The 26,659-nt window shown below is 46.4% G+C and overlaps 1 protein-coding gene across 2 annotated transcripts; it reads right to left on the bottom strand.

Moving 5' to 3' along the window:
• Positions 1-202: 202 nt before the first annotated feature.
• On the bottom strand, positions 203-15,099 carry LOC125149378 (2'-5'-oligoadenylate synthase-like protein 2). 2 transcript variants are annotated; one of them, XM_047828271.1, is made up of 7 exons: positions 14,715-14,828; positions 12,622-12,853; positions 8,636-8,924; positions 7,237-7,412; positions 2,975-3,216; positions 2,354-2,495; positions 203-859 (listed from the first exon to the last, which is right to left on the bottom strand). In XM_047828271.1, the coding sequence occupies exons 2-7, from the start codon at positions 12,796-12,798 to the stop codon at positions 344-346; spliced, it is 1,542 nt and encodes a 513-aa protein (XP_047684227.1). In that variant the 5' UTR covers positions 12,799-12,853; positions 14,715-14,828; the 3' UTR covers positions 203-343. The 2 variants fall into 2 exon arrangements, with proteins under 2 accessions (XP_047684227.1, XP_047684226.1); XM_047828270.1 differs by lacking the exon at positions 12,622-12,853 and having other exon boundaries at positions 14,715-15,099.
• Positions 15,100-26,659: the final 11,560 nt, after the last annotated feature.

A 26,659-nucleotide genomic window follows, 5' to 3' on the forward strand; every position in this document is an offset into this window, starting at 1 on the left:
GGAGATTGACTTAGAGATGTGCGTGTTGAAAGACGAAAGCACGGGGAAAGGAATAGTTGATTCACAGTCATGGAGGTATGATCCGGCATTCAGTGCTCTGGAGATGCAAGGGTTTGGGCACATCTGGTGTGTTTTGAGAGTGGTGAGGCGAGATTAAGAGGTAAGCAAGGGCTAAATTGTCAAGGACCCTGAATGCCAAGCAAAAGAACTTGAACTTTATTACATAGGTAATAGGGCCATTGGAGGACTTCACGCAGGGGAAGGGTCTATTCATATTTATGCTTCAGAAAATCACAGTGGCCTGGGTAGAAGGGGGTGGCTGGGGGAAGAGGGCCATAGAAGTCTATATCATGTACAACCCGACCGTGGGCACTCCTAGGGGCCTGTGGCTTCTCCTGATGAGCATGATGGTGTCACAGTCTTTGATCTGCAGGTCTGAGAGGCTGCAGTGATTCCTCAGTTTCCGATTCTGGAACTTTAGTATCTGATCCTCCACGTAAGGTCCTTCGGCCTCCTCAATCTTCGCTTTCAAGGCATAGATAGAGTCGTCAGGGTGGATGGCATAAGGCTTGCTCTGGCCGCTAGAGTTCTTCACGAAGACCTGGATCTCGGGAGGGAAGGTCTCCAGCACCCGGATGCTAACCTTAGAGAAGATCCCGTAATGGGCTAACGTCCGCTGGCTACTGAGCAGCTGCCGTTCCCCTCCCGGCTCCTGGAAGGAGAGACGCTGTTGCCCTCTGAGGCCAAACGTCCTCTTGATCTCCGTTTTCATCTTCCAGATGGGACTGTAGGGGTCCACCGACAATATCCAGGCCTCCTCTCCTGTCTTTTTCACCATCACCTGGACCTCTCTTGCTGGCTGGAAGGGAAGGAGGAGCAGACAAGGATATGTGATGGTCGTGGCTGTTGCCTCCAAATCCTCCTCTTCTTGTCTACCGATGATATGATGTATCGCCTACCAAGACACTTGGAGTAGAAAAAGGGGCTATCGATGATTATCGCAGCCAACGGGTATAAACCAGGACTGTCCCAGGCAAAACAGAACATTCGGTCGCCCTAGGCTTACAGGACCACTGGGTCACCCTCTGTCCTGTGACTCACCCTGATCAGAGTAACAAGTGGCAACCGTTCTCCAAAGAGCCACTCCTCCTGTGTGGCGTTATTCAGAGTCCCCACCTGTCACAGGGGGATAACATTTGCGCCTGCCCCACAGGTGCATCATAGGGTTGTTCTAGGTTAAACAACCTAACAGATGTCAGGCACTGGGCCATATGTTCAAGGATATTCACTGTGATGGCAAAAGTCTGGGAGCAGCCTAAAGAATCTTTCAGTGGGGGGGGGGGTAGTGGTCATAAAAACTACGGTACTTTCATTCACTGCATCATGCATGACACAGCTGTTAATCCAGGGTGACCCGACGTTCCTGTTGGTCTAGGGCAGTCCAGGTGTATGTGCCTTGTCCTGGCATAATTAGCCTCACCCCATCTCCTGCTCAAAAATATCCTGGTTTGGACTTCATGTTTTATGGTTACGCAGATCTGCCTTTGAGGCCAGCATCAGAATTTTCCCGGGGGATGTGACATGTGGGAGGGGCAACAAGATTTCTCTGGGAGTGGCAGGTTGGGGAGATGAGCTCTCAGATGAGCTAATAGTCCGGGGCTTTGAAGCCTGGATTCCTATGTAGTGTTCAGACCCAAGACTGCTATGATGGTTCAGGAAAAGCTGTGCCCAGGGGCCTTCACCACCGGTATGGTTGTCTGTGGTCAAATCCTGTGTTCCTCACTGACTGTTCTGGTTGCGTCTATTAAGTCTCTTTCTCTTTCTTTTTTTTTTACATCTTTTTCTTTTTTTATTAATGTTAAAAAAATTTTTAAACGTATTAACTTACTTGGAGAGAGAGAGAGACAGTGAGTGGGGGAGGGACAGAGAGAGGGAGAGAGAGAATCCCTAGCAGGCTCTGCATTGTCAGGCCGGAGCCCGATGTGGGGCTTGAACTCATGAACGGTGACATCGTGACTTGAGCTGAAACCAAGAGTTGGACGCTTAACCGACTAAGCCACCCAGGTGCCCTGAACCCTCTCTCTCTCTCTCTCTCTCTCTCTCTCTTTTAAATGCTTATTTGTTTTTGAGAGAGAGACAGAGACAGAGTGCAAGCAGGGGAGGGGCAGACAGAGAAGGAGACACAGAATGAGAAGCAGGCTCCAGGCTCTGTGCTGACAGCTCAGAGGGGCTCAAACCCATGAACCGCAAGATCATGACCTGAGCCACCCAGGTGCCCCTTGAGGGGATTCTTGGGGAGTTGACAGGTGGTCATCATTGAATCATGACTGGGGGTTGGGGACAGTGACTGTACCTGTACAAGCCAGCCCTGGCTGGGGTCTTCATTCCTACAGCAGGCCTGCCTCAGGCAGTGAGCAGCCTCTTTGGCCACGAGGTCCCATCTCTTTTCCTTTCCCAGGTTGTTGGTAGGGTCAGCTGGGTCCAGGATCACTGGCCTGGGAGAGAGAAAGGGAGTGAATCTCCATCACACTTAGGATCCTGGCCTCTGTCACTCAAGTCTATGGGATCGTACATGCTTGTGTGAAGGGAAGCCTTCCTGCAAGCTCAAGTTCTCGGTTCATGATTGGATTAGGTTACAAATTGTAACCCCATCCGAGTGAGCCTCGGGGATTCTGCTTAGAATTCTAGGACAAAGGTGTACTCCCTCTTGCAGTGGAAGGGAGGAGTTCAGATGAGAAGACTAGAAAAGATGGAAGTCATGAAGAGATGAGCCTGAATTCCAAGGTAAACCCCCCCGGGAAGGGCAGATTTCACAGAATGGGACCCTGAGGACATAGTGAACATCTGGATCACATCACACCTGAAGCTTCCTTCATCTTTGGACGTCTCAGTTACAAAAGCCAGTAAGTTCCCCTTAGTTTGAAACTTGCATGAGTTGGGCTTTCTATTCCTTGCAGCTGAAAGTAATACTCACCTGCATTCCTTCAACTGTTGTTTGATGTAGATTCTGACAGTCTCATTTTGGAAATCATAGTACTTGGTCCAATAGACGCAGATGTCTTCATAATCTATGAGGAGTTCCATCACGGCTCTAAACCCTTCATCCAGGTTGAAGTTCTCACTTTCATCTGTACCTATTTCCCAGGCGTAGATGGTCAGTAGCTCCAGTGCGTACTTTGCGGGCAATGCTTTGTTTTGATATTTAGGTTTCAAGTACTGCAGGGTTGAGGGGTGGGGAGAGGGAAAGAGAGAGGGAGGGAGGGAGAGAGACAGAGAGAATGGTTTTGAGATTGCTACCCTGGCAACTGGGAGTTTCCAGGTCCCAGTAATATTCTGTCAACTTCAGGGGTGCCTGGCTGGGTCAGCCAGTGGAGCATTGACTCTTGATCTTAGGGTTGTGAGTTCAAGCCCCATGTTGGGTATAGAGCTTGCATAACAATAAAGAAATAAAATAACTATTTTGTCAACTCCATTTTACATCTGGATTATGTAGCACATCCATGAAATCTGAAATGAGCCCAGCAGCTTGGGCTCTAGATGGATTATGTCCTGGGGCCATCAAAATTTCAATGAAAGAGGAAACCGAGGCCTCTCATGGACCTTCTGGGTCAGTGAGTCAGAATGGGGGAGGCAATATAATATAGTGTATAGGGAAGCTAATTAAAAACAAAAACACAGCGACACACTGAAAACATAAAATCGGAACAAACTGAAAGATGGAGAAGGTGTAATCATGGGAAATTTTCAGTGCCTCAAAAATTAATTTAGAAATTTATTGTAATTACAATTAGCATCCCACTGGTGTTTTTTAGTGGGAGAAAAATGATCTTAAGATTCAAATACGGGAATAAATGCTTAGGAGACGCAAGAAAATTATGAAAAAGAAAAACAGAGAGGTTGGTATTTGTTTTCTCAGATATGACTTAGAAAGCAGTTGTCCCCCAAATGGTGTGTTTTTGGTGTCAGTATAAACCGTAGCCAAGTGTAACAGAACAGAGTGCCCAGTGGATACAGAAATTTAGCAACCGGTAAGGGTGATGAACAATGGGAAAAAAAAATGCATAATCCAACAAATGATGCTGGCGCGGCTTGTCAGCCAATTTGGAAGAAAATAAAGATGATCCCACTGTCACACCAAATACCAAAATAGATTGCAAATGGAGTAAAAATGTATATGAGACATATTAGAAGAAAATTAAAAGACCACCTACACGCTGCCGGCAAGATAGAAAAACTACAACCCAGAAAAGTCAGCCCTGTTTGTGTAGTTTAACAATTAGAAATAATTGTATTGTCAAAGATACGATAACTAAGGTCCATAGAGGAGCGGTCGATTGGTAAAAATATTTGCAACACATGAGAAATAATGGTAAATATTTACAAAAAGGTCTTTCCATTGGTAAGAAAATGTCCCAATGGGAGAAGATGCAAAATACATGAACAGGTTAAGTCCCCAAAGTTCAACTCCAAAGGTCCGTAAGCAAATGCGTTTTTGTAAAGAGCGTACCATAGAAAGAGTACACGTGATAGGATTCCACTTAAGTAAGCTCCAGGCATGAGCTGTGTGAACACAGATACAAAGAGGGGCGTAAGGCATAGTCTCCAAAAATGTTATTAGTATCATCTCACGCACCTCATGTAAATTTAACAGATTTTTTTTTAATGTTTATATATTTTTGAGAGAGAGACAGAGCATGAGTGGGGGAGGGGCAAAGAGAAACACACAGAATCTGAAGCAGGCTCAAGGCTTTGAGCTGACAGCACAGAGCCGGATGTGGGGCTCGAACTCAGGAACTGTGAGACCATGACCTGAGCCGAGGTCGGACACTCAACCATCTGAGCCACCCAAGCACCCCGCATTTCATGTAAATTTTGCCTTCTCTCTTATGCTTTTTTTTCCATCACTTGAATTTTTCATGAGCCCAATGTAACATACAAATAATCAGAAAAAATAATTGTTATTATGAAAATTATGATTACGAAAAAAATTATTATTATTTTAAATGTTTTTAATTTATTTTGAAAGAGAGAGAGAGTGAGAGAGCGGGGGAAGAGCAGAGAGAGAGGGAGAGAGAATCCTAAGCACCCCCTACACTGCCAGTGCAGAGCCTGATGCGAGGCTCAAACCCATGAACCATGAGATCATGACCTGAGCAGAGATCAAGAGTTGGACACTTAACCGACTGAGCCACCCAGGAGCCCCATGAAATAAATTATTATTGTAAAAAGCCAGGTGGTATTGTTGATTAAGAGCACACAGGCAGGCACCTTTGTGTTCAAATCTCAGCCCAACTTTAGCCCTTGAGCCTTGGCTTTTTCATCCCCGAAATGGGGCTGATGAAAAATACATACATTACAGTGCTGTTGGAAAGACTGAGAAAAAAATATGCAGAGCACTCAGCCTAAACCACGGCAGACAATTAATGGTTGATACATAGCGGGGCGTCTGGGTGGCTCAGTCGGTGAAACGTCTGACTTTGGCTCAGGTCATGATCTCACGGTTTGTGGGTTTGAGCCCCGCGTCGGGGTCTGTGCTGACAGCTCAGAGCCTGGAGCCTGCTTCGGATTCTGTGTCTCCCTCTCTCTCCGCCCCTCCCCTGCGTGCACTCTGTCTCTCTCTGTCTCTCAAAAAATGAATAAACGTTAAAAAAAAATTAAAAAAAAAAAAGGTTGATACGTGGTAGCTTTCTTCTTACTGTTGTATGAAATGCCTGAGGTCTGAAGCCTGTGGAAAATCACATTTGTGCATGTCAGGAACCATTTAATTGTCCTTTAGAAACCAAGAGGCTGTGACCAAGGCACGGTGCGTTAGAAGTTAAGAGAATATCTGCACAGAGAAGGCAACAATCAGCAAAACTAAAAGGCAACTGACGGAATGGGAGAAGACAATTGCAAACGACATATCAGATAAAGAACTTATCAAACTCAAAACCCAAAAAACAAATAACCCAGTGAAGAAATGGGCAAAAGACATGAATAGACACTTCTCCAAAGAAGACATCCAGATGGCTAACAGATACATGAAAAGATGCTCAACGTCACTCATCATCAGGGAAACGCAAATCAAAACCACAATGAGACACCACCTCACACCTGTCAGAACGGCTAACGTTACCAACTCTGGCAACAACAGATGTTGGCGGGGATGCAGAGAAAGAGGATGTCTTTTGCATTGTTGGTGGGAATGCAAACTGGTGCAGCCACTCTGGAAAACAGTATGGAGGTTCCTCAAAAAATGAAAAATAGAACAACTCTACGACCCAGCAATAGCACTACTAGGTAGTTATCCAAGGGATACAGGTGTGCTGTTTCAAAGGGACACATGCACCCCAATGTTTATAGCAGCACTATCAACAATAGCCAAAGTATGGAAAGAGCCCAAATGGCCATCGAGAGATAAATGGATAAAGAAGATGTGGTATATATGTACAATGGGGTATTAGTCGGCAATCAAAAAGAATGAAATCTTGCCATTTGCAACTACGTGGATGGAACTGGAGGGTATTATGCTAAGTGAAATTAGTCAAAGACTAAAATCATATGACTTCACTCATATGAGGACTTTAAGAGACAAAACAGATGAACATAAGGGAAGGGAAACAAAAATAATATAAAAACAGCGAAGGGGACAAAACAGAAGAGACTCTTAAACATGGAGAACAAACCGAGGGTTACGGGAGGGATTGTGGGAGGGGGGATGGGCTAAATGGGTAAGAGGCATTAAGGAATCTACTCCTGGAATCACTGTTGCACTATATGCTAACTAACTTGAATGTAAAAAAAAAAAAAGTTAACAGAATAGAGCAACAACAAAGAACAGCCACAATAATGCAAAATGCTGTCCAACTCCCTACAATTCAGTTTCCAATTACATCACCTGCCTACACTATTTAGCTCTATTTTTTTTTTTTTAATTTTTAAAAGTATTTATTTGTTTTTTGCGAGACAGAGGCGGGGAGGGGCAGAGAGAGAGGGAGACACAGAATCCGAAGCAGGCTCCAGGCTCTGAGCTGCGCGCACAGAGCCCAATGTGGGGCTCGAACTCACAAACTACAAGATGGTGACCTGAGGCGAAGTCGGACGCTTAATCGACTGAGTCACCCAGGCGTCCCTATTTAGCTCTATTCTGAGATGGCTTGTTTCCATTTTTTTCTCTTAAAAAAAAAAAAAATGTTAGCGTGTACCTGCCCTCCTTGTCGTCCCTGCCCCTCCCAGCCCGGTAGCCCAGCCCCACACCTGCAGGTACCAATGTTTCATCAGTCGCAGAAGGTTCTTCAGCTTGACAGGGCGACTTTTCACAAAGTGCCTCTGCAGCTCTGTGAAGCTTGGTGAGAACTCCCCAGGGTGGCCGCCACTGGTTATCAAATCTTCATAGATTTCCGGAGATGGTTTCGAGTCCGGGCAAAAATTTCCTGGGAGACAAAAGAACCTGTGTGAGAAAATCCCCTCTTTGAGGAGAGGAAGATGGGCAATAAAACCACGAGGTATCCAGTGGACATGAATTGTCTCCTGCACGAACAGCATTATGTTTCCCATTTTCCAATGGAAGCTTAGAGGGTTTGGTGGCCCCCTCAAAAGTCACATAGATTTTAAAGAACTCCCATTGACCAAAGACTTAGCATGAGTCAGACACTGGGTTAAGCTCACGGAATCCTTAGAACAGCTCCATGCAGCAGGTAAAATTAAGTGGACCCATAGGGAGTGCCCTTTTTGAGGCCCAAGCGTGGGCAAATGTTGCCAATTTCCTATGGTTCAACCTGACATTATGCCATTTGGCAGGCTGGTATATTGAGTCTTGGAGGTGTTAGATAGCTTGCTCAAGGTCGTACAGTTAGTAAGTCTCAGTGCCAAAATTTGAAGACATTAAGAGCCCTGGTTTGTTTGTTTTTTTAAGTTTATTTATTTTGAGAGAGGGAGAGCACACACTTGCGAGTGTGTGGACGGAGAGAGAGGTAGAGAGAGAATCCCAAGCAGGCTCCACACTGTCAGCACACAGTCTGACTTGGGGCTCGATCTCACAAACCGTGAGCTCATGACCTGAGCCAAAATCAAGAGTTGGCCGCTTAACCCACTGAGCCACCCAGATGCCCCAAGAGCCCGGTCTTCAAGAATGATTCCGACCTAGGGGCGCCTGGGTGGCTCGGTTGGTTGAGAGACCGGCTTTGGCTCAGGTCATGATCTCATGGTTCTCGAGTTCGAATCCCGTGTCGGGCTTCTACTGTCAGTACAGAGCCCTCTTGTGATCTTCTGTCCCCCCCTCTCTCTGCCCCTCCCCTGCTCACGCTCTCTCTGTCAAAAATAAAGAAACATGAAGACAAAGATTCCAAGCTAATTCCAAAGACCCTGAAGTGCCTGCTCGCCCTGGTGTTTCCCAGAAGGTCAGAGAAGAGTCTCCTCCCTGGGTTGGGTGGGAATCCAGAAGTTCCCTAGCTCCCCGGCAGCGGAACATGGAAACACATAAGTTTATGGAAGGAATTAATCTTCAAGGTATACCGCCAGTCCCAGCCCTTCAGGGAAAAAAAGGCAAACTCCACTCTCCCCGCTCTGGCTTCCACTTTCCCAAACCTCCCCCAAGGCCAGGTTGGTGGAGGGCCCCTGCCTAGTTTCTCTGGCCCCGCCCCATTGTTGTCTTTACTTAGAGCGTCATAGGCTGGGAGCACATCCACTCCAATGGCTTCACTGTTCTTCCTGGCCTGGACGTGGAAGGACAGGGAGCGGGGGACCCTGGTCGTCTCTCTCTGCGGGACCATGGTGATGCTGTAGGCCAGGCTCCTGCCATACTGAGTCAGTCTCTTCTCGATGAAACTGATGACAGATGCACGGTGTTCTGCCTGGTCTTGGAAGCTGGGGAAGCAGCTCAGGAACAAGACCAAGTCCACGTCGGAGCTGTAGTTCAGCGTCGTTCCCTTCCCGGAGGATCCACCCTGGGGAGGACAGTAATGTTGGAGCTTCACCTCCCCTGGGGACTGAAGCTTTGAGGCTGGGGTGAAGCCAGGGGCCTCATGTTAGGCTGTCTACACAGGTACCAAAAGGAGCTCCTGGTTTCCTCCGTACATGGTGGCCTTTGCCGACCACGTCTTTTCATTCATTTAGAAAAATTAAGTACATGATAAACAGTTCAAAGAATATAAAGGAAACGTAAAACCCTCCTGTACCTCAGGCCCTAAGCTCCTTCTGCAGAGGCCCCCACAGTTACCAGCTTCTTCTAGCTCATTCCAGAGATGTTCGATGCCTAACTGCGTGCCGTCCAACATGGTAGCCAAGAGCCACATGTGGCTACTTAAATTTAATGTATGCTTATTTTTAAGAGACAGAGTATGAGTGGGGGAGGGGCAGAGAGAGAGAGAGGGAGACACAGAATCCGAAGCAGGCTCCAGGCTCTGAGCTGTCAGCACAGAGCCCGACGAGGTGGGGCTCAAACCCACCAACTGTGAGATCATGACCTGAGCCGAAGTCAGACGCTCAACCGACTGAGCCACCCGGGTGCCCCTGTGGCTACTTAAATTTAAATGAAATGAAATTTATAAATTCAGTTTCATAGTCACACCAGCCTCACTTCGAGTGCTCAACAGCCGCCCACAGAGAGTGATGATTACATTGGGGGGCACATGTGTAGGACATTTCCATCACTGGGAAAGTTCTATTGGACAGCTCTGGCCTAGGCAACCATACTTGTACGTTTGTATTTTGTACATACGTTTTGTGTGCGTATGCACAAATACATTTTTTGGACTTTGTGTGTGCGGATGTGTGGGTATGCAGGGATGCTGGAAATTCCAGTGTGTAGGTAACATATGTGTTCATAGAACAAGGCACAGCAGTAGCCTTGAAAGATGCATCGCAAATCTCTCCTTCTGGGGGCGCCTCACGATGTCGCCGTTTGTTAGTTCGAGCCCCGCGTCAGACTCTGTACTGACAGCTCAGAGCCTGAAGCCTGCTTCAGATTCTGCATCTCCCCCCACCTCTCTCTCTGCCTCTCCCCCACTCATGCTCTGTTTGTCAGTCTGTCTCTCTCAAAATTAAATAAACATTAAAAAAAATTTTTTTTTAAATAAATCTTTCCTGGAAAAGAAAGAAGCAGGGAAAAGGAATTCGGATGTCATGGACAAGCATCGAAATCCCGGTACAAAGTGAGGATGGGGTCCCCCTACTGGAGGGGGACTGAGAACGGAAAGTCCTGCCTGCCCTTAGTTCACCTGCAAATGATCTTCCTCTTGCCTTGTCCTTTCCCCCTACTTAGTGCCGATGCAGTTGCAGGGAATGAACTAGAAAACTACATGTTCTTAATATTTGGTCAAAAGAAACCTCAACAAGAGAAGGAGAAAATGTGTCCTCTTCCGCCAAAGTGTGGAAAGGCAGCCACTGTCCTATGGAATGTTATATATATTGTTAAGTTTATATATATATATATATATATATATATATGTGTGTGTGTGTGTCTGTGTGTGTGTGTGTGTGTGTATACACTTATGTATAAATATGTATATGTATACTTATGTATGTTTATATATATATACACACACACTTATGTATAAATATATATATATTTAAATAAAGTTTATTTATTTGTTCCCCTGTCCTGGGGAATGTTATTTTTAAAGACTCAAATTTCGGGGAGCTTGGGTGGCTCAGTCGGTTAAGCGTCTGACTCTTGGTTTCGGCTCAGGTCATGATCTCACGGTTTGTGGGTTTGAGCCACGCGTCGAGCTCTGTCCTGACCGCGTGGAGCCTGCTTGGGATTCTGTCGGCCTCTCTGCTCCTCCTCTACTCACCCTCTATCGCTCTCCCAAAAATAAATATTAAACATTAAATATCGCTCTCCCAAAAATAAACATTAAAAGAAAAATAAAGACTCCCAAATTCCAGGGGTTGTTGCTACGTCTGAGGGGCTGTGTCTGCTCCTTGGCTGGGTAAACAGCGCTGAAATGAACATGTCCTCTGAGGAAGGGGGATCTGGGGGTCTCCTTCAGTAGGCAGGGAAGGGGGCTGGCTCTTCTCCCCCGCACAATAAATTGATTTTTATTTTGAAATGACTACAGGTATGCAGGAAAATAGTTTAGACAGGTCTGCAGTTTCCTCCCAACGATCACACCTTATCTAAATATAGCCAGGAAATCAACATCGATGCAAGGCATATAGTTCTAAGACATTTTATGCATGTGTAGATTCCTACAATCACCACTGAAATCAGGATGCAGAACTATCTCATTGTATTTCCTCCTGCTCTTTTAGAGACCTAACCACCTGCCCCCCCCATCTCTAAACCCTAGAAACCACTAATTTGTTTTCCATTTCCATAATGCTGTCATTTCAAGAAGGACACAAAGGCAATTGTACTGTATGGGACTTTTTAGAAGCCGGCTTTTTTGTTTTCACTGAGCACAGTGCTTTTGACATCCATCCATGTTGTTCCATGTACTGCTAGTTTGCTCCACTATAACCACCTTTGTTATAGGTTGTTATTTGAGTTTTGACTTCGGTCCCAAATCTGCCTAATGTTGTTTACTTTTCAGAGTTCTTAAACACTTGTTTTTTGATGTCTGTCCAGAGTTTTAGCTATAATTTGTGTGAGAGTTGGTAAGAGCCTTACTTCATCTGGGTTGGTGCCAGAAATTACTTGTATAGTTTTTAAAAATCATGGGGCGCCTGGGTGGCTCAGTCGGTTAAGCGTCCGACCTCAGCTCAGGTCATGATCTCGCGGATCGTGGGTTCGAGCCCCACATCAGGCTCTGTGCTGACAGCTTGGAGCCTGCTTCGGATTCTGTGTCTCCCTCTCTCCCTCTCTGCCCTTCTCCTGCTCGTGCTCTGTCTCTCTCTCTTTCTCTCAAAAATAAACGTTAAAAAAAATCATGAGGGGCGCCTGGGTGGCTCAGTCGGTTAAACATCTGACTTAGGCTCAGGTCACGATCTCACGGTTTGTGAGTTTGAGCCTGTGAGTTTGAGCCCCTTGTCCGGCTCTGTGTTGACAGCTCCGAGCCTGGAGGCTGCTTCTGATTCCATGCCTCCTTCTCTCTCTGCCCCTCCCCCACTTGTGCTCTGTCTCTCTCTACCAAAAATAAATAAATCCAAAAAAAAAAAATTTTTTTTTTTTTTTTTAAATCACATGAGGCTGGGGCGCCTGCGTGGCTCAGATGGTTAAGTGGCTGACTTCAGCTCAGGTCATGATCTTGAGGTTCACAGGTTCGAGCCCCACATTGGGCTCTGTGCTGACAGTTCAGAGCCTGGAGCCTGCTTTAGATTCTGTCTCCCTTTCTCTGCCCCTCCCCTGTGCAAGCTCTGTCTCAAAAATAAATAAATGTGAAAAAAATTTTTTTTTAAATTACGAGGTAATTTTGATCTCAGGTTCCCATGTAGCCTTGATTTTGGCATCGGGTTCCTTGACCTGAGGAAACAGAATAGTAAAAGGAAGAATATAGATGTCAAAGGATGGCCGTGATCAAGCACTGCAGGGGGTATCTTTGCAAAAGTTACTGCTGGTCCCAGAAGACTCTCTAGGTCACTCGTGGTAGGAAATCCAATGGTATCGGTACATTTAACTCAAGAAAGTCACAGTACTCTCACCACCAGATAGATAGACGGAATCACGAAAACTAGATGCAACTTAGAAAGTCTAGTGCTTACCAAGGTCCAGAAAGGCAGAGAGAAGGAAGTGTTGAATTGATGCAATGTAACCTCTTCCTTCCTCCTCACATAGAAACAGAAACATTCGTTACCAACGTGTGTCCTTTTTGCAGTTGCTGGTTTACCAGTGTTTATCCAAACAGGGCGTTTAACTCCATAAACATTCCTTCTAGGCATTTCTGGTACAGCTCAAAATACTTGGGACATAGTTATTCCAGGAGTATTGAAACTTCTGGAAATAAAGATCATTGAGAGAACAAGAGGGAAAGGGAAAGTGATTTTTTTTCCTTCTTCTTCTTCAAATAGTCTCCACTTGACACATACCCCTAAAAGTGAGAATGGGAACTTCAGGGCAGGGGTATTCGAAGTAACATAAATGGCATGTAGAAAACGCAAAGTGCATCGCCAATGGAAACACAGCACTTTCAAATTCATGGAAGAGCTCTTTTTGCAACATATGTTAAAATACTTGAACACTTTCAAACCCACCCTTCAGAGAATATTGTCCCATTTCTGGTTCTTTCTTTCTTTTTTTTTTTTTTTTGGTTTTCGGTCCTGAAAGCATACATTACAGTCCCTCCAGGAAATTCAGCTATGTGGAACAGGCAGAGCCCAGCGGTGCAAAGTTTCTATCTTTTTAACTAGAGAGTTTGTAACTCTTGATTTCCATTTTGCAAGCTCATGCTATGCTGGTGACACCCCTGACTCTTTGGTTTCCACCCTTTATTTAAAGATTCTTAAAAAAAAAAAATTCCTTAAAGCCGCGGGTCCTTCCTTTGGCAGCCATACCACCCCCAAGGCAAAGCCTGATTTACTTAAGTAAATTTTAGATATATGAAAATTAAGGGAAACCTCACAAAATGGGGTCTGAGGCCAGAGGGGGAGGCCAGCAGGAGGAGCGGGACCACTCAATATCAATTGCAGGAATTGTCAATTACAGACCCCAACAGAATTGTAAACAGACACATCAATTGCAGTGCCCCGCCCCCCCCCCCCCCCCAAAAGATGCACGTTGCATTTTCTGCAAGGAACCGACTCGACTACCCCTGCAACTCAGCCAATGAGAAAGTCTCATTACTCTGACCAGCTTTTCCTTCAGAACAATCCCTCCCACCTTCCTCTTCCTTCCGGTAAGTTTCTCGTCTACTTTGCGGTGGGACTTGTTTATTATGGTTTTGCATAGCTGGCCTGTGTTGAGTTGCCGTTCTTTGTTTTTCCTGAATAAACTTATTTTGCTGGTAAGGTAATTGGCTACTTTATTATTATTTTTTAGGTTCATAGATATCTTTCATCTTAGCGAAATTAGCAAAACCTAGCCTGATTGATGGTCAAGGCACTTTTGACTTAGGGTGGTATGTTAAAAGTTGTATTACAATTTAGTACTTTCCAGGAAAAACCATGATATAAGTGAGTGTTGAATTACATGGTCAGTCCGTTTAATCCATTAAGTACTCCTAATTGCTAGGTAGATTTTTTAAAAAAATATTTATTTATTTTGAGAGAGACAGCAAGCTTAGCCATATTTTTCCTGCCACCCCGGCAACCAGCTTGATCTCAAATAATCATCATCATCCCTTACCATCCTTCAGATTTCTAGGATGATTTACTGTTTAAAAGCACTTGCCCACGCGGCAGGGTCCCCTCCCTACGGGGGAAAAAACACCTCAAGGTAACCTGGCTATAGGCATATATGACAACATCCCTCACAACCTTGTAACATGAACACTCAACCAGACTACACGTTTGTGTGTTACCATATATGGGAGACAAAGAAGTAAAAAATATATGAAAAACTACGCCACGTGGCATTGGGGGCTCACTTCTTCCAGTAGGAGCCCAACTGATCAGTGACAGCACGAATAAAGTTGCTTCCTGTAAAGCAAAGCCTGGGTGTCACGACTCTCTCTGCGAGAATCCTGCTACACCCACGCTTTAACTCATTTATTCCTTATAACAAATCTAGGTTAAAGACGGGGTGGGGGGTGGGGGTAATGAGGCTTCCAGAGATGAAATAACCTCTCCCGCAAGGTCACATGGTTTCCAAGCGCAGGGCTTGGGATTCAAGTCCCCCACTCAAGTTCCCGCTGGCTCACCTTCACCACCTTTAACACCCTGACTTCCTGGTCTAGAACCAGCTCATCATGGAAGCATCGATCCCTGAAGAAACGTTCGATCCTCTGCCAGGCATCCTTCACTTCCTCCTTCCAGTCCCCCTCGGGCTGAAGGCTCCGCTCCACAAAGGCGGACAGCATGTCTGCGGGGGTCTCATACAGGTTCTGGAAGAGCTCCATCTCTCCAGGACCAGGCTGTCCCTTGGGGTAAATTCTCTGGGCTTCTGCCTTGCCCTGTAAGGGGTCTAGCCTTTCTCCGGAAGGCTAAAGGACGGGGGGAACACATTCCATTCCTCCTCGGAGGCCTCAGGCCCAGAGGCGGTTCTTTCCCAGGCCTCGCTCACTGGGTTTGGAAACCGAAAGTGAATTTGCTCAGCTGTAATTTTCTTTCTGTTTTTACGTGATCAGGAAAAAAAAAAGGGCTGAGTGTGGGGCCGAGCGCCCTCTGGAGATCACTCACTGTCAGTTTGAGCGTTTCCCAGTGTGCTGGCCTTCCCTGCCCCCCCCTCCCCCCCCCCCCAGGAGCTGGCGCCTTCTTGAGGGTCCTCTCTCTCTCCCTGCCTCTGTTAATCCTTTCCCTACTCAGGGCCAGGCCCAGGATGAACTGAGCTCTTTCTTTTCTAAGAGCCAAAGTAAACACACCCTTCATTTGCTGTTTGGTTCCTCACATCCAGGCCAACGTCTCCCTTATCCCCAGGGTGTGCAAAAACTTGTCGGGGTCGGTGTTTTGAATTCACAGCCGCCCTCATCCAAACTCCTTCCACAAAATGCCAACAAAATGCCAGGAGGATTTTTCTTCTCTTTTTTTTTGTTAATGCCAAGGATAAGATTTGGCCATTCATTGAGATCGTAGGTATGGGGCACGACGTCTGGGGAAGCCATGGCTAGGAGGAGGAGACTGGGTTTTGGAAGTACGGATGCTAAGGTGTGGTGAGGGACCAGGAGAAGCTGACTTCTGGCTGCACGGGCCACTCCAGGTTTTGTGGGAGGGAGAAAGTCATGCAAAGTGCCAAGCCCAGAGTCGGCCACACAGGGTCTGATGTGTCCACGGTACTGTGGATCTTTTTTCTTTTCTTTTCTTTTTTTTTTTTTTTTTGCCATTCTTATTCCCTCTTGTCCAGGGAAAGTATTTTTCCATTCTTACACATTTTAATTAAAAAAAATAAGGGGGCGCCTGGGTGGCTCAGTCGGTTGAGTGACCGACTTCAGCTCAGGTCACGATCTCAGAGACCGTGAGTTCGAGCCCCCGCGTCGGGCTCTGGGCTGATGGCTCAGAGCCTGGAGCCTGCTTCTGATTCTGTGTCTCCCTCTCTCTCTGCCCCTCCCCCATTCATGCTCTGTCTCTCTCTGTCTCAAAAATAAATAAACATTAAAAAAAAATTAAAAAAAAAATAAGGCATCCCATCTGTAGCAGGATCAACCATTTACTACTTTCCCAGCCTCCTAGTTTTCCAGCAAGAGGCAGTACAGTGCAATGAGAATCAAGATTTACATGGGGCGCCTGGGTGGCGCAGTCGGTTAAGTGTCCAACTTCAGCCAGGTCACGATCTCGCGGTCCGTGAGTTCGAGCCCCGCGTCGGGCTCTGGGCTGATGGCCCAGAGCCTGGAGCCTGTTTCCGATTCTATGTCTCCCTCTCTCTCTGCCCCTCCCCCGTTCATGCTCTGTCTCTCTCTGTCCCAAAAATAAATAAACGTTGAAAAAAAAATTAAAAAAAAAAAAGATTTACAAACGTGGGATTAATTTTCATATTCCCTGAACTTTGTCCTCTTCTATTATTCAATCTGCCAACTCAGATTACTCTAAGGGGTTCGAGTCCACTATTATTTTCTTCTTACTACTTCTAAAGGAAGAATTCACTGAGTGGAGAGAATTTCAGGTGATTGTGCATATAAAGCACTCAGCATAGTGCCTGGCGTATGTAAGCAATACATTAATGTTAGTAATCATTTGATCCATAAGAGTAAGCCAGCTTGGTGCCCAGTTCAATCTCAAAGCACTTTTATTTACCCCGACTTTTCCCCTAAGCCGCTCAGAATCCCTGGCCATCAATGCCAATGTTTAATTAATTAGGGATAAGAAACATTACAATAGCCAACAGTTTTAGTGCATCCCCCAGTGTCTAAGCACTTCAGCTTCTTTAATACTTTTATTTTTTTTAAGTTAATTTATTTATTTGTTTTGAGAAGGAGGGGGGGGAAAGGCAGAGAGAGAATCCCAAGTAGGCCCCATGCTGTCAGCACAGAGCCAGATGTGGGTCTTGAACTCACAACTGTGAGATCATACAAGAGTTGGGTGCTCAACCTACTGAGTCACTCAGGCTCCCCGCAGCTTCTATAATACATTTCTTTCTTTCTTTCTTTCTTTCTTTCTTTCTTTCTTTCTTTCTTCCTTTCGAGACAGAGCATGAGTGGGAGAGGGGCAGAGACAGAAGGAAACACAGAATCCCAAGCAGGCTCCAGGCTCGGAGCTGTCAGCACAGAGCCCGATGCGGGGCTCGAACTCCCAAACCGCGAGATCATGACCTGACCTGAAGTCACAGGCTTAACCAACTGGGCCACCCCTCTTTAATCCTTTTAAACGAAGCTAGTGACACTCTTTGTGGAAAGGGCTCAGGGTTCCTGCCAAGGAACAGCCTTCCTCTCGCAACACCTGCCTCCCTCCTCGAGACCAGAGGGGGCGCGGGAGGAGCGGGTCAGCATCCCTCCGGGAGGCGGGCGGCTCCGGTTGGACGCCCTGCTGAAGGCGAGCACATTTTGGATATGCGTTTTCATTTCTCTTGAGTGTATACTGGGTCACACCGTAACACTGTTTCACTATTTGACCGCCCACCTGCCAGACTGTTTTCCAAAGCGGCTGCACCATTTCCTGGACGATCGATCGTTGTGGGCTGTGATTGCTCGCCACCCTCTCCAGCACTTGACGCTCATCTGTTCTTCCGATGATAAGTCACCCTCTGGTGGTTGTGAGGTGATACCTCACTGTGGTTCTGAGTTGTCTTTTAATGATGGCTAACGATGTTGGACATCTTTTCATATGATTGATGTCAATTTCTGTATCTTCTTTGAGGAGATTGTTCAGTTCATTTCCTTTTTGTTTTCTTTTACAAAGATGCCTTTTATAGTATAGGGTTCCTGCCACTTCCTTCTTTCTCCTCCTAAATCCACTTATCCATTCTTTTATATTCCATGTTGTATCATCCTGGGTCTGAACGTGAAATTCCTTTTTTATTTACAGGTCACTTTGTTATCATAATCCTTTACTAGCTTGGATTGCGATTAAAAAAAAAATTGAAGTCTTTTTATAATCGAATCATAGTAGTTCTTGATCCTAGATACAGGTTTCTTATCAGATTCATGATTTTCAAATTTTTCTCTATATTGTGGCTTGTTTTTTTCACTTTTTAAATCATGTCCTTTCAATCGCAAGAGTATTACATTTTGCTAATGTCCAATTTATGCATAATGGAGTCTTACTAGTTAGAAATTATATAGACCTTAAGTCACATCCTCATCAATATTTTGGTTCTGTAAATTAAAAGCCAACTGTGAAAGGATCAGGGAAAGATTGAGATTAGTTCTAGATCAGAAAAAGTTCATTGGGGGTGCCTGGCTGGCTCAGTGAGTAGAGCACAGGACTCTTGATCTCAGGGTTGTGAGTTTGAGACCCACGTTGGGTGTAGAGCTTAGTTGGAAATGAAGTCTTAAAAAAAAAAAAAAGTTCATCAGGAACATGTCAGTCCCCTGCGGAAATCCTCCGGTGGCTTCCTACCTCCTCGTCTGTGGTTAAAGTTTAGGCTTCTTCGTGGGGCTGTGGATCAAGGTGTCTCCGATTTCAGCCTGCCTCGTCTCTCATCACTTTCCTCCCTATGTTTTCATCGTTGCTGCCACTTCCCCAAACATCCCAGCCTTCGGATCTTCTCGCGATGAGCTCATTACTGCGCACCTCCCATTCCTTCCATCTGCTGAGTCCCAGTTGTCCTTTGGGAGCCTCCTTCCTCATCCCTGCAGGCAGACATTGTCCTTGTCTTCGTGCATCCTCCATCCATCACTACTGTCTGCTGCTACAAGGAGCTGGACCTGAACTCGAGCTTCCTGTCTGACAGGCGCCTTCCATAGAAGGCAGGACGTGAGAGAGAAGTTCACGTGCAAGGCAGAGCGGGTTCCCTTGCTCACCGCTTGGTCTCGAGTGCCTGTTGGGGTGTTTGCTGAATGAAGGGTGATTGAAGTTAATTGGAAAGATCGTGAGGTCAGCGCACGTCTCGGATTATTATACACGTCTTTGTGGCCTGGGCTGAAGTAACGCGGAGTGATTCCCCTCTGCCTTTCTGGCACCCAAGTCCAGCTGTTGCCAAAAACTGGCTCAGACGTAAAACGAAGCGTTTGAAGCATTTGTCCAAGGGCAGAACATCCTCGCAGGTTCTCTCCCCTTGATGACCAGCGGTGACTGGTGCACAGCCTTCTCAGTAGGATAAGATGGCCAGGGAACATTTTTAGTTTGGTAGGACTTACCACGCCAAATGGAGGCCAGCCCTGCTGGTGTGGAGTCGGTCAGTACTGGAACTACCTCTGTGTATACCTGATAACGGGTATAAACTGGGTTTTCAGGGCACACGCTTTCTTGCTTTTCATTCTTTTTTCCCCTGCTTTCTTGCTTCCCTCTGAGCACCTGCGTATTCCTTATTTTTTTCCTATGTTCATTTTTTTTCTTGTTTTCATGGTATATCTTTTTCTCATCCTTTCATTTTTTAAATTAATAGACTTAAAAACATTTTTTAAATGTTTATTTATTTTTGAGAGAGAGATAGACAGGGTCGAGGGGCAGAGGGGCAGAGAGAGAGGGAGACACAGAACCCAAAGCAGGCTCCAGGCTCCGAGCTGTCGGCACAGAGCCCGATATGGGGCTCGAACCCACGAACCCCGAGATCATGACCTGAGCTGAAGTCGGACACTTAACTGACTGAGCCACCCAGGTGCCCCCATAGACTATTTTTAAGAGCAGTATAAGCCTATGGAAAAATTGTTAAATAAACAGAGTTCCCATTTACCTTCTCTTTCTCAACCCCTCCCCCACCCCCGCCCCAGTTACACCTCTAATTAATATCTTCCATTCGTGTGGTGCATTTGTTATAATTGATGAATCAGTATTGATACATCATTTTTACCTAAAGTATGTAGTTTACATTAGGGTTTATCTATGGGTTTTGAGGAATGCAGCTTGACACATATCCACCATTAACGCTACTATACAGGAAAGTGTCTCTGCCGTAAAAATCTCTGGGGCCCCTCGTGGCTCAGTCAGTGAAGCGTCTGAGTCTTGGTTTTGGCTCAGGTTATGATCTCACGGTTTGTGAGTTCAAGCCCCGTGTTGGGCTCTGTGCTGACAGTGTGGAGCCTGCTTGGGATTCTCTCTCACCCTCTCTCTCCACCCCTCCCATGTGTGATTCTCTCTCAAAATAAATAAATAAACTTAAACTTTAAAAAAAAAAAAGCCAACAAAGTGTACAATTTTTAATTCCCACCAGGATACGACGTTGAGCCTCTTTTCATAAGCTTATTTGCCATCTGTATATTTTCTTTGGGATTGTCTTTAGGTCTTTCTTCTCCTCCTACTCCTCCCCCTCCGTCTCCTTCTCCTCTTCCTTCTTTCTCTTCTCCTCCTCCTCCTCCTCCTCCTTCTGGCTTTATTAAAGTATGACTGACATATAATAGTGCCTAAGTTTAAGGTGTATGAAGCGATGATTTGACATACCTATTTATCGTGAAATGATTACCATAGTAGGGTTAGTTAACATATCTATCATCTCATGGTTATATTTTCTCGAGTATGGTGACAGCTTGTAAGATCCACTCTTTCAGCAACTTTCAAGTATACAATACAGTAGACCTTGAACAATGCAGAGGTTGGGGTGCTGACCTACCCACACAGTTGAAAATCTGGATATACCTTTTTTCTTTAAAAAAAGTTATTTATTTTGAGAGGGAGGGGGGAAGAGAGAGAGAGAGAGAGAGAGAGCGAGCATGCGCATGAGGGGGGCGGGTGGGCAGAGAAAGAGGGAGAGAGAGAATCCTAAGCAGGCTCTGTGCTATCCGCGTGGGGCTGGACATGGGGCTCGAACTCATGAACCATGAGATCATGACCTGAGCCGAAACCAAAAGTCAGATGCTTAACTGACTGAGCCACCCAGGCGCTCCTGTGTATAACTTTTGACCGTCTGAAAACCACCAATAACCTCCTGTTGACCAGAAGCTTTACCGATAACAAACTGCCAACCACATACACATCTTGTATGTTATATGCATTACATATTGTATTCTTACAATAAAGTTATCTAAAGAAAAGAAAATGTTAAGAAAGTCATAAAGAAGAGAAAATACACTTTATGGTATTGTATTTTATTTGTCAAAAAAAAAAAAAAATCTGCCTGTAAGTGGACCCTCGCAGGCCAGGCCCATGTTGTTCGAGGGTCAGCTGAATTGTTAACTGTAGTCACCATGCTGTAGATTAGATTCCCAGGATTCATTCCTCTTACAACGATGAAGTTTGTACTCTTTGACTACCTTCGCGCATCCCCCCTCACCCCACTCCCACTGCCCCAATCTACTCTGTTTCTGTGAGTTCTTTTGTTTGTTTGTTTCATTTATTTATGATTCCACATATAAATGAAATCATACAGAACTTATCTTTCTCGGACTTATTTCATGTAGGATAATGCCTTTGAACTTTATCTGTGTTGTCGCAAATGGATTTCCTTTTTTCATGTGGCTGAATAATATTCCATTTTCGTTTATTATGGTTTTTTTTTCTAAGTTTATTTTTGAGACAGAGAGAGACAGAGCATGAACGGGGGAGGGGCAGAGAGAGAGGGAGACACAGAATCGGAAGCAGGCTCCAGGCTCTGAGCCATCAGCCCAGAGCCCGACGCGGGGCTCGAACTCACGGACCGCGAGATCGTGACCTGAGCTGAAGTCGGAGGCTCAACCGACTGAGCCACCCAGGCGCCCCTAGTTTATTATGTTTTAATGTTTATTTATTTTGAAAGAGAGAGAGAGGCAGAAAGAGAGAGAGAGAATCCCAAACAAGTTCGCACTGTCAGCGCAGAGCCTGACGTGGGGCTCGATCTCACGACCGCAAGATCGTAACCTGAGCCGAAATCAAGAGTCAGACACTTAACAGACTGAGCCACCCAGGCACCCCAATATTTCATTTAACATATCACATTTTCTTTATCTGTTCCCGGATCCCCACTCATTGTAGATTCCAGATCGAGGGACCACATCTGTCTCACGGCTGGGTCCCCAGTCCCAACACCGTCATGGCCATAAACAGATGCTCTCAAGAAAGATTCTTTACTTTTATTTTTTTTCACATGAACTGTTTTGAAATAGTTTTAAAATTGCAGGGAAGTTGCAGAGGCAGTACAGATAGCTCCTGTATCCCCCCTACCTGGGTTCTTCCATTGTTATCACCTCCCGTTACCATGGTACATTTGTCACAGTGAAGACAATGCTGTTGTTTATTTCCATTAGATGAACTCCATACTTGATTTTGCCAATATCTGCCTTAATGTCCGTTCCCTGTGCAGGATCCAACCCAGGGCACCACGCTGCGTTTAGTTGTCATGCTTGCCCAGTGTCCTCTGGTCCGGGACAGTTTCTCCGTCTTGTTTTTCATGACCTTGACAGTTTTGAAGGGTACTCGTCAGCTCTTTTGGAGTATGAGCCTTCATTTGGGTTTGTCTGATGTTCTTGTCATGAGTTGGCTGGGAGTATGGTTTTTTGGAAAGAATACCACAGAGATGAAGTGCCTCTGTGCCTTCTCGTCCCTTAACAGCACGGTGGGGGGTGCCTGAGATTCACAGGACATTGCTGCTGACTTCTGTCAGTTAAGGTTGTGTGTGCCAGGCTGCTCTGCTAAATCACTGTTTCCCTGTCTATACTCTGTTATTTGGAAGCATGTTCTAAATCCAGCCCTCCTTTGCTTGAGGTGGGAGATGGGGAGGATTCAACTTCATCTCCTGAAGTGAGGAGTCTATTATTTGGAATTCTTTTAAAGGAAAATTCGCCTCTTCTCCCCCATTTGTTTGTTTGTTCGTTTGTTTATATCAATATGAACTCATGTACATTTATTTCATGCTTTGGTTATAATCCAATGCTGTGTTACTAAGGAGTATTTTTGAATGACACACACACAAAAAAAAGAATGAATTGAAGCATCTCAGCAACTCTCTGAGATTGGTACCATTATCATGCCCACTTTATGGATGAGGAAACCGAGTCCTAATGTCAAAATGGCAGAGGCAACATTTGCATCCATCTGGGTCAAGCAAAAATTGTCCCACCTCCTTGGGGGAATGGCTCTCTGTTGGGTGACGGACAAACACTTCCCTCTCTCCAGAGTTCAGGAGATTCCAGAGCATCCAGGCCTCCCTTTCTCAATTATCTTCTTTCCTATCCCTTCCCCCAATTGTGTTCTGTTAATTCATTTGGTCTTTTATAAAGCTGCTCTCACCAGAATGTAGAACAAAAATCACACCTACCAGTCCCCCGCAGCAGTCACTTCTATCTTATAAGTTCCCTCCCTGTCCTTGTGAGGTAAGTGTTACGACCAATGCGTTTTCCATTCTATACATGAGATAGTTGAGGTCAATGAGCCCGAGACACTTGCACAGGACCTACTGCTGGGAAGTGGCAGACCGTGTAGGGCAGAAGGAACAACACGTGAAACGACTCAAAGGCGACAACCAGTATGGGACATTTGGGCCAGCGTCTGCTGTTCACTGTAGAGTATTGATGTGTAGCACGTTGTGGCTATTCATATTTTCTACTCCTTTTGTTGTATGCTTCTAGAAACGTATCCACTTCCTGTAGGTTATCCCATTTGTTGGCATATAGTTGTTTATCGCTGCCTCTTCCAATCCCGTGCATTTCTATAGTGTCAGTTGTGATGTCTCATCTTTCGTTTCTTTTTAAGAACTATTTGACGCCTCCAGTGCGTTGATTCATGGCTGAAGGAGCTCCATGAGGAAGGTTTGCTGTGCCCATTCTGTCTGTGATCACTCAGAAGGAAAAGATCAAGACAAATGGTCAGCTGGGAAAGCTGGCGTCCAAGATCGAGAACCTGGAGCCACCGTTGAGAACTACTCAACAGCTTAACTCAAGGATGCTGAAGGTCCAAGGTGAGCCACCTGTCCTGTCTCGGGTCCTGTGACTCACATCCGGGGACAGGAAGTAGGAATTGGCCCCGGCTAAGTAAGATGTTGAAACACAAGGTCCAATCAAATGTAGGTGACCCTTATAGACCAGACACTTTCCGGTGGGCAAGGAACGCTTTACCACTGTCCCAGGGGAAGGCAGGTGAGCTCCTCTCTATGCAAAGCTCCAGTTGGGGAACCTAATGTAAGGAATTACAGGAGGAAAAGGCCAAGGCCCACCTGTGAGGAGCGGGTGTGCTAATGACACAATGTGAGAGTGGTGACCCTGCCCACCACCCCAATAGGTAATACAGCCCGTCATGACACCTGTACAGTCACAATGTACAGAGACCCGAAACTCCCCCCTCCTTTTCCTCACTTATAATCCTTCTTAACACCCCGCCAAACTTTGCATACGGCTTTCAATGAAAAACAATCATTATGCTTCATATTAAAATCATTAATTGTGTGGCTTTAGTGTATTCTGGCAAGGTAAGGTCACAGAAGACACTGCTTTTTAAAATATAATGCAATTGATATTTATTTACAAAATTGGAAAGAGGAGTATGGAAACCAATTTGACAATAAACTTCATATATTGAAAAAAAAATGGAAAGAGGAATGTAAGTAACTCGTAACCCTAACTCCTTGACCTATCCCAAGTTTCCCTTGCATTGAGATTCCTTCAAATTTTTCTGTTCTGTTTGTTTTTTACATATATGTGCAAAATCTATAGAATCCCAGCCTCAGAAACGGTGCCATGAGGTAACCAGGTCGTCCACAGGGCTCCTCAGAGGCTGAGGGGCCCCCGGGGCTTGGGCAACTCCCAGCCCGGACTGGAGGCTGTGGTGTCCCCTTCTTGATGTTGGGCTGCTATGTGCCCACGGGGTTGCAGAGCTGGGCCAGGGGAGCCTCCCTCCACCATGGCAGGGAGCTCCGGGGACTCTGTCCTCCTCACCCCTTCCCCAGGAGCCTGAACTGGGAGACTTTGAGCCCACCTCCGCAATATCTCACCATATTGATTGGCTGAAGTGCTCCCTGTTAACCTTGAGAGGGTTGGGCGGGATAGGGTCCTGCAGAACTGGGTTCTTGAACCCTCCAGGGACACTTTTCACAAAGAACACGATGTGACCTGCTCCTCCTGCAGTCCGGCACACGGTGGCCCAGCAGGTGCCTCCAGCCCTGTCTCCCAAATTCAGCAGCCAGTGGAGGCCTCGGTCCAGCAAATGTAGGGTGTCCACTCCCTGGGAAATGTTGTCAGTACACCCTTCACTTGTGGCAGTGGCCATGACCTTCATGCCCTCCCGAGAGGTCATGCGCATTTACAGCTACCCCAGCGTGCTCCTGGAGGTTGAGTTTCCCTGAAGGGCACTTGCTTGCCTTCTGCACTTCCTCCTGCCTCTCTGCATTCCATTTCCTCCTCCTGTTCCACTCCATGCCCCTTCTTTCTTGATTCATTCTCTTAAGTCCAGGACAGGAGGATTTCTGGAATCAGATTCCTGATGGAATAATTCTTTTTTTAAAATTGTGTGACCTTGGTAGCTGTAAGGCAGAAGACAGTCATGTGATTCCAGAGGCCCCCACCCCCCTCTCTGGGGCAGGAGAGCACCAAGAGGGGGTCGGCCAGGGCAGACCCAGGCTTCCAGGGGGGCCCTCCAGTGGTGTGGGCCCAGCCCTCCTCATTCCAGCCCTGCTCTTGGCCCACCACTCAAGGCTGCTCAGCAGGATTCAGCCCTGCAGAGCTCAGGTCTGGAGCCACGGTGCTGCTGAGAAAGTGGGTGAAGGAGTGGCGGGAGATTGTATAGACACTGGAGATGCGAGGACCTCCTGTGCCTGGACGGGACTGGGTCCTTCAGGATGAGAATCGTCCAAAGAGAGAGCAGGGAAGAGTCACACAGGAGATTTATGGGCAGGAAATAAATAGAAAAGAGCCGGAAGTGGGAAGTAAATTATATGCAGATGGCTGGGGTCTGCATCCTAATCCTCAGGATCTGTAAAGCAGACTTCTGCGCACACAAGGGCAGCGACAGTGATGGGGTGGCCTTGGGGAGGGGAGGGTGAGGTCAGGGTGAGGTGAGAACTCAGGCCGCTGCCCCCGGGATTTGCCCCAACCCCAGATGGCAATTCTGTCCTCAGGGCTGCAGTCCCCCTGGAGCCCTGATCCGATCCTTTCTCCAATGTGATGAGGAGCAGGTCCAGGGTCTCTAGGTCCTTCCCAGCCCTCAGATTCCATACCTGGGACCAGGAAGTAGCACCTGAGCCACCGTCCCTCCGAGTGGCAGTCACTGTCCCCAGGACTTTGTGTGCAAGACACTGCCCGCCTGCCAATTTCCCTCCCCCAGTGACCACCTGGCCTCCTTCCTGCCTCCTGATTCCTGTCCATTTCCCGTCTCCTGGTCAGCCTCCACCTTAGTAGTTTTCTCCAATATGGGGACAGTGGAACCACAACCATGGGTATACTGCGACCTTCCCTAACCAGTCAACTCATCAACGAATCGATCCAGCCAAATCCAGGGGCACCTTCATGGTTGTGCTGGGCCCGTGGAGAGTGACCACCAATTCCCCATATCATGTGACCTGTGCCTGCTCCGACCTTAGGTACTTGGGAGACACTGGACGTTCACACAACCTTGTCCTCCGCATGGGTCCCCGAGCCCCTTAGGGAGGGTGACCATGACATTAGAGGTAATGCAATTTATCCAAAGTGGCCCAGTCTATAGGCGAAGCAAAGGGAAA

Source organism: Prionailurus viverrinus, chromosome D3 (genome assembly GCF_022837055.1).
Source record: "Prionailurus viverrinus isolate Anna chromosome D3, UM_Priviv_1.0, whole genome shotgun sequence".
Lineage (NCBI taxonomy): Eukaryota > Metazoa > Chordata > Mammalia > Carnivora > Felidae > Prionailurus > Prionailurus viverrinus.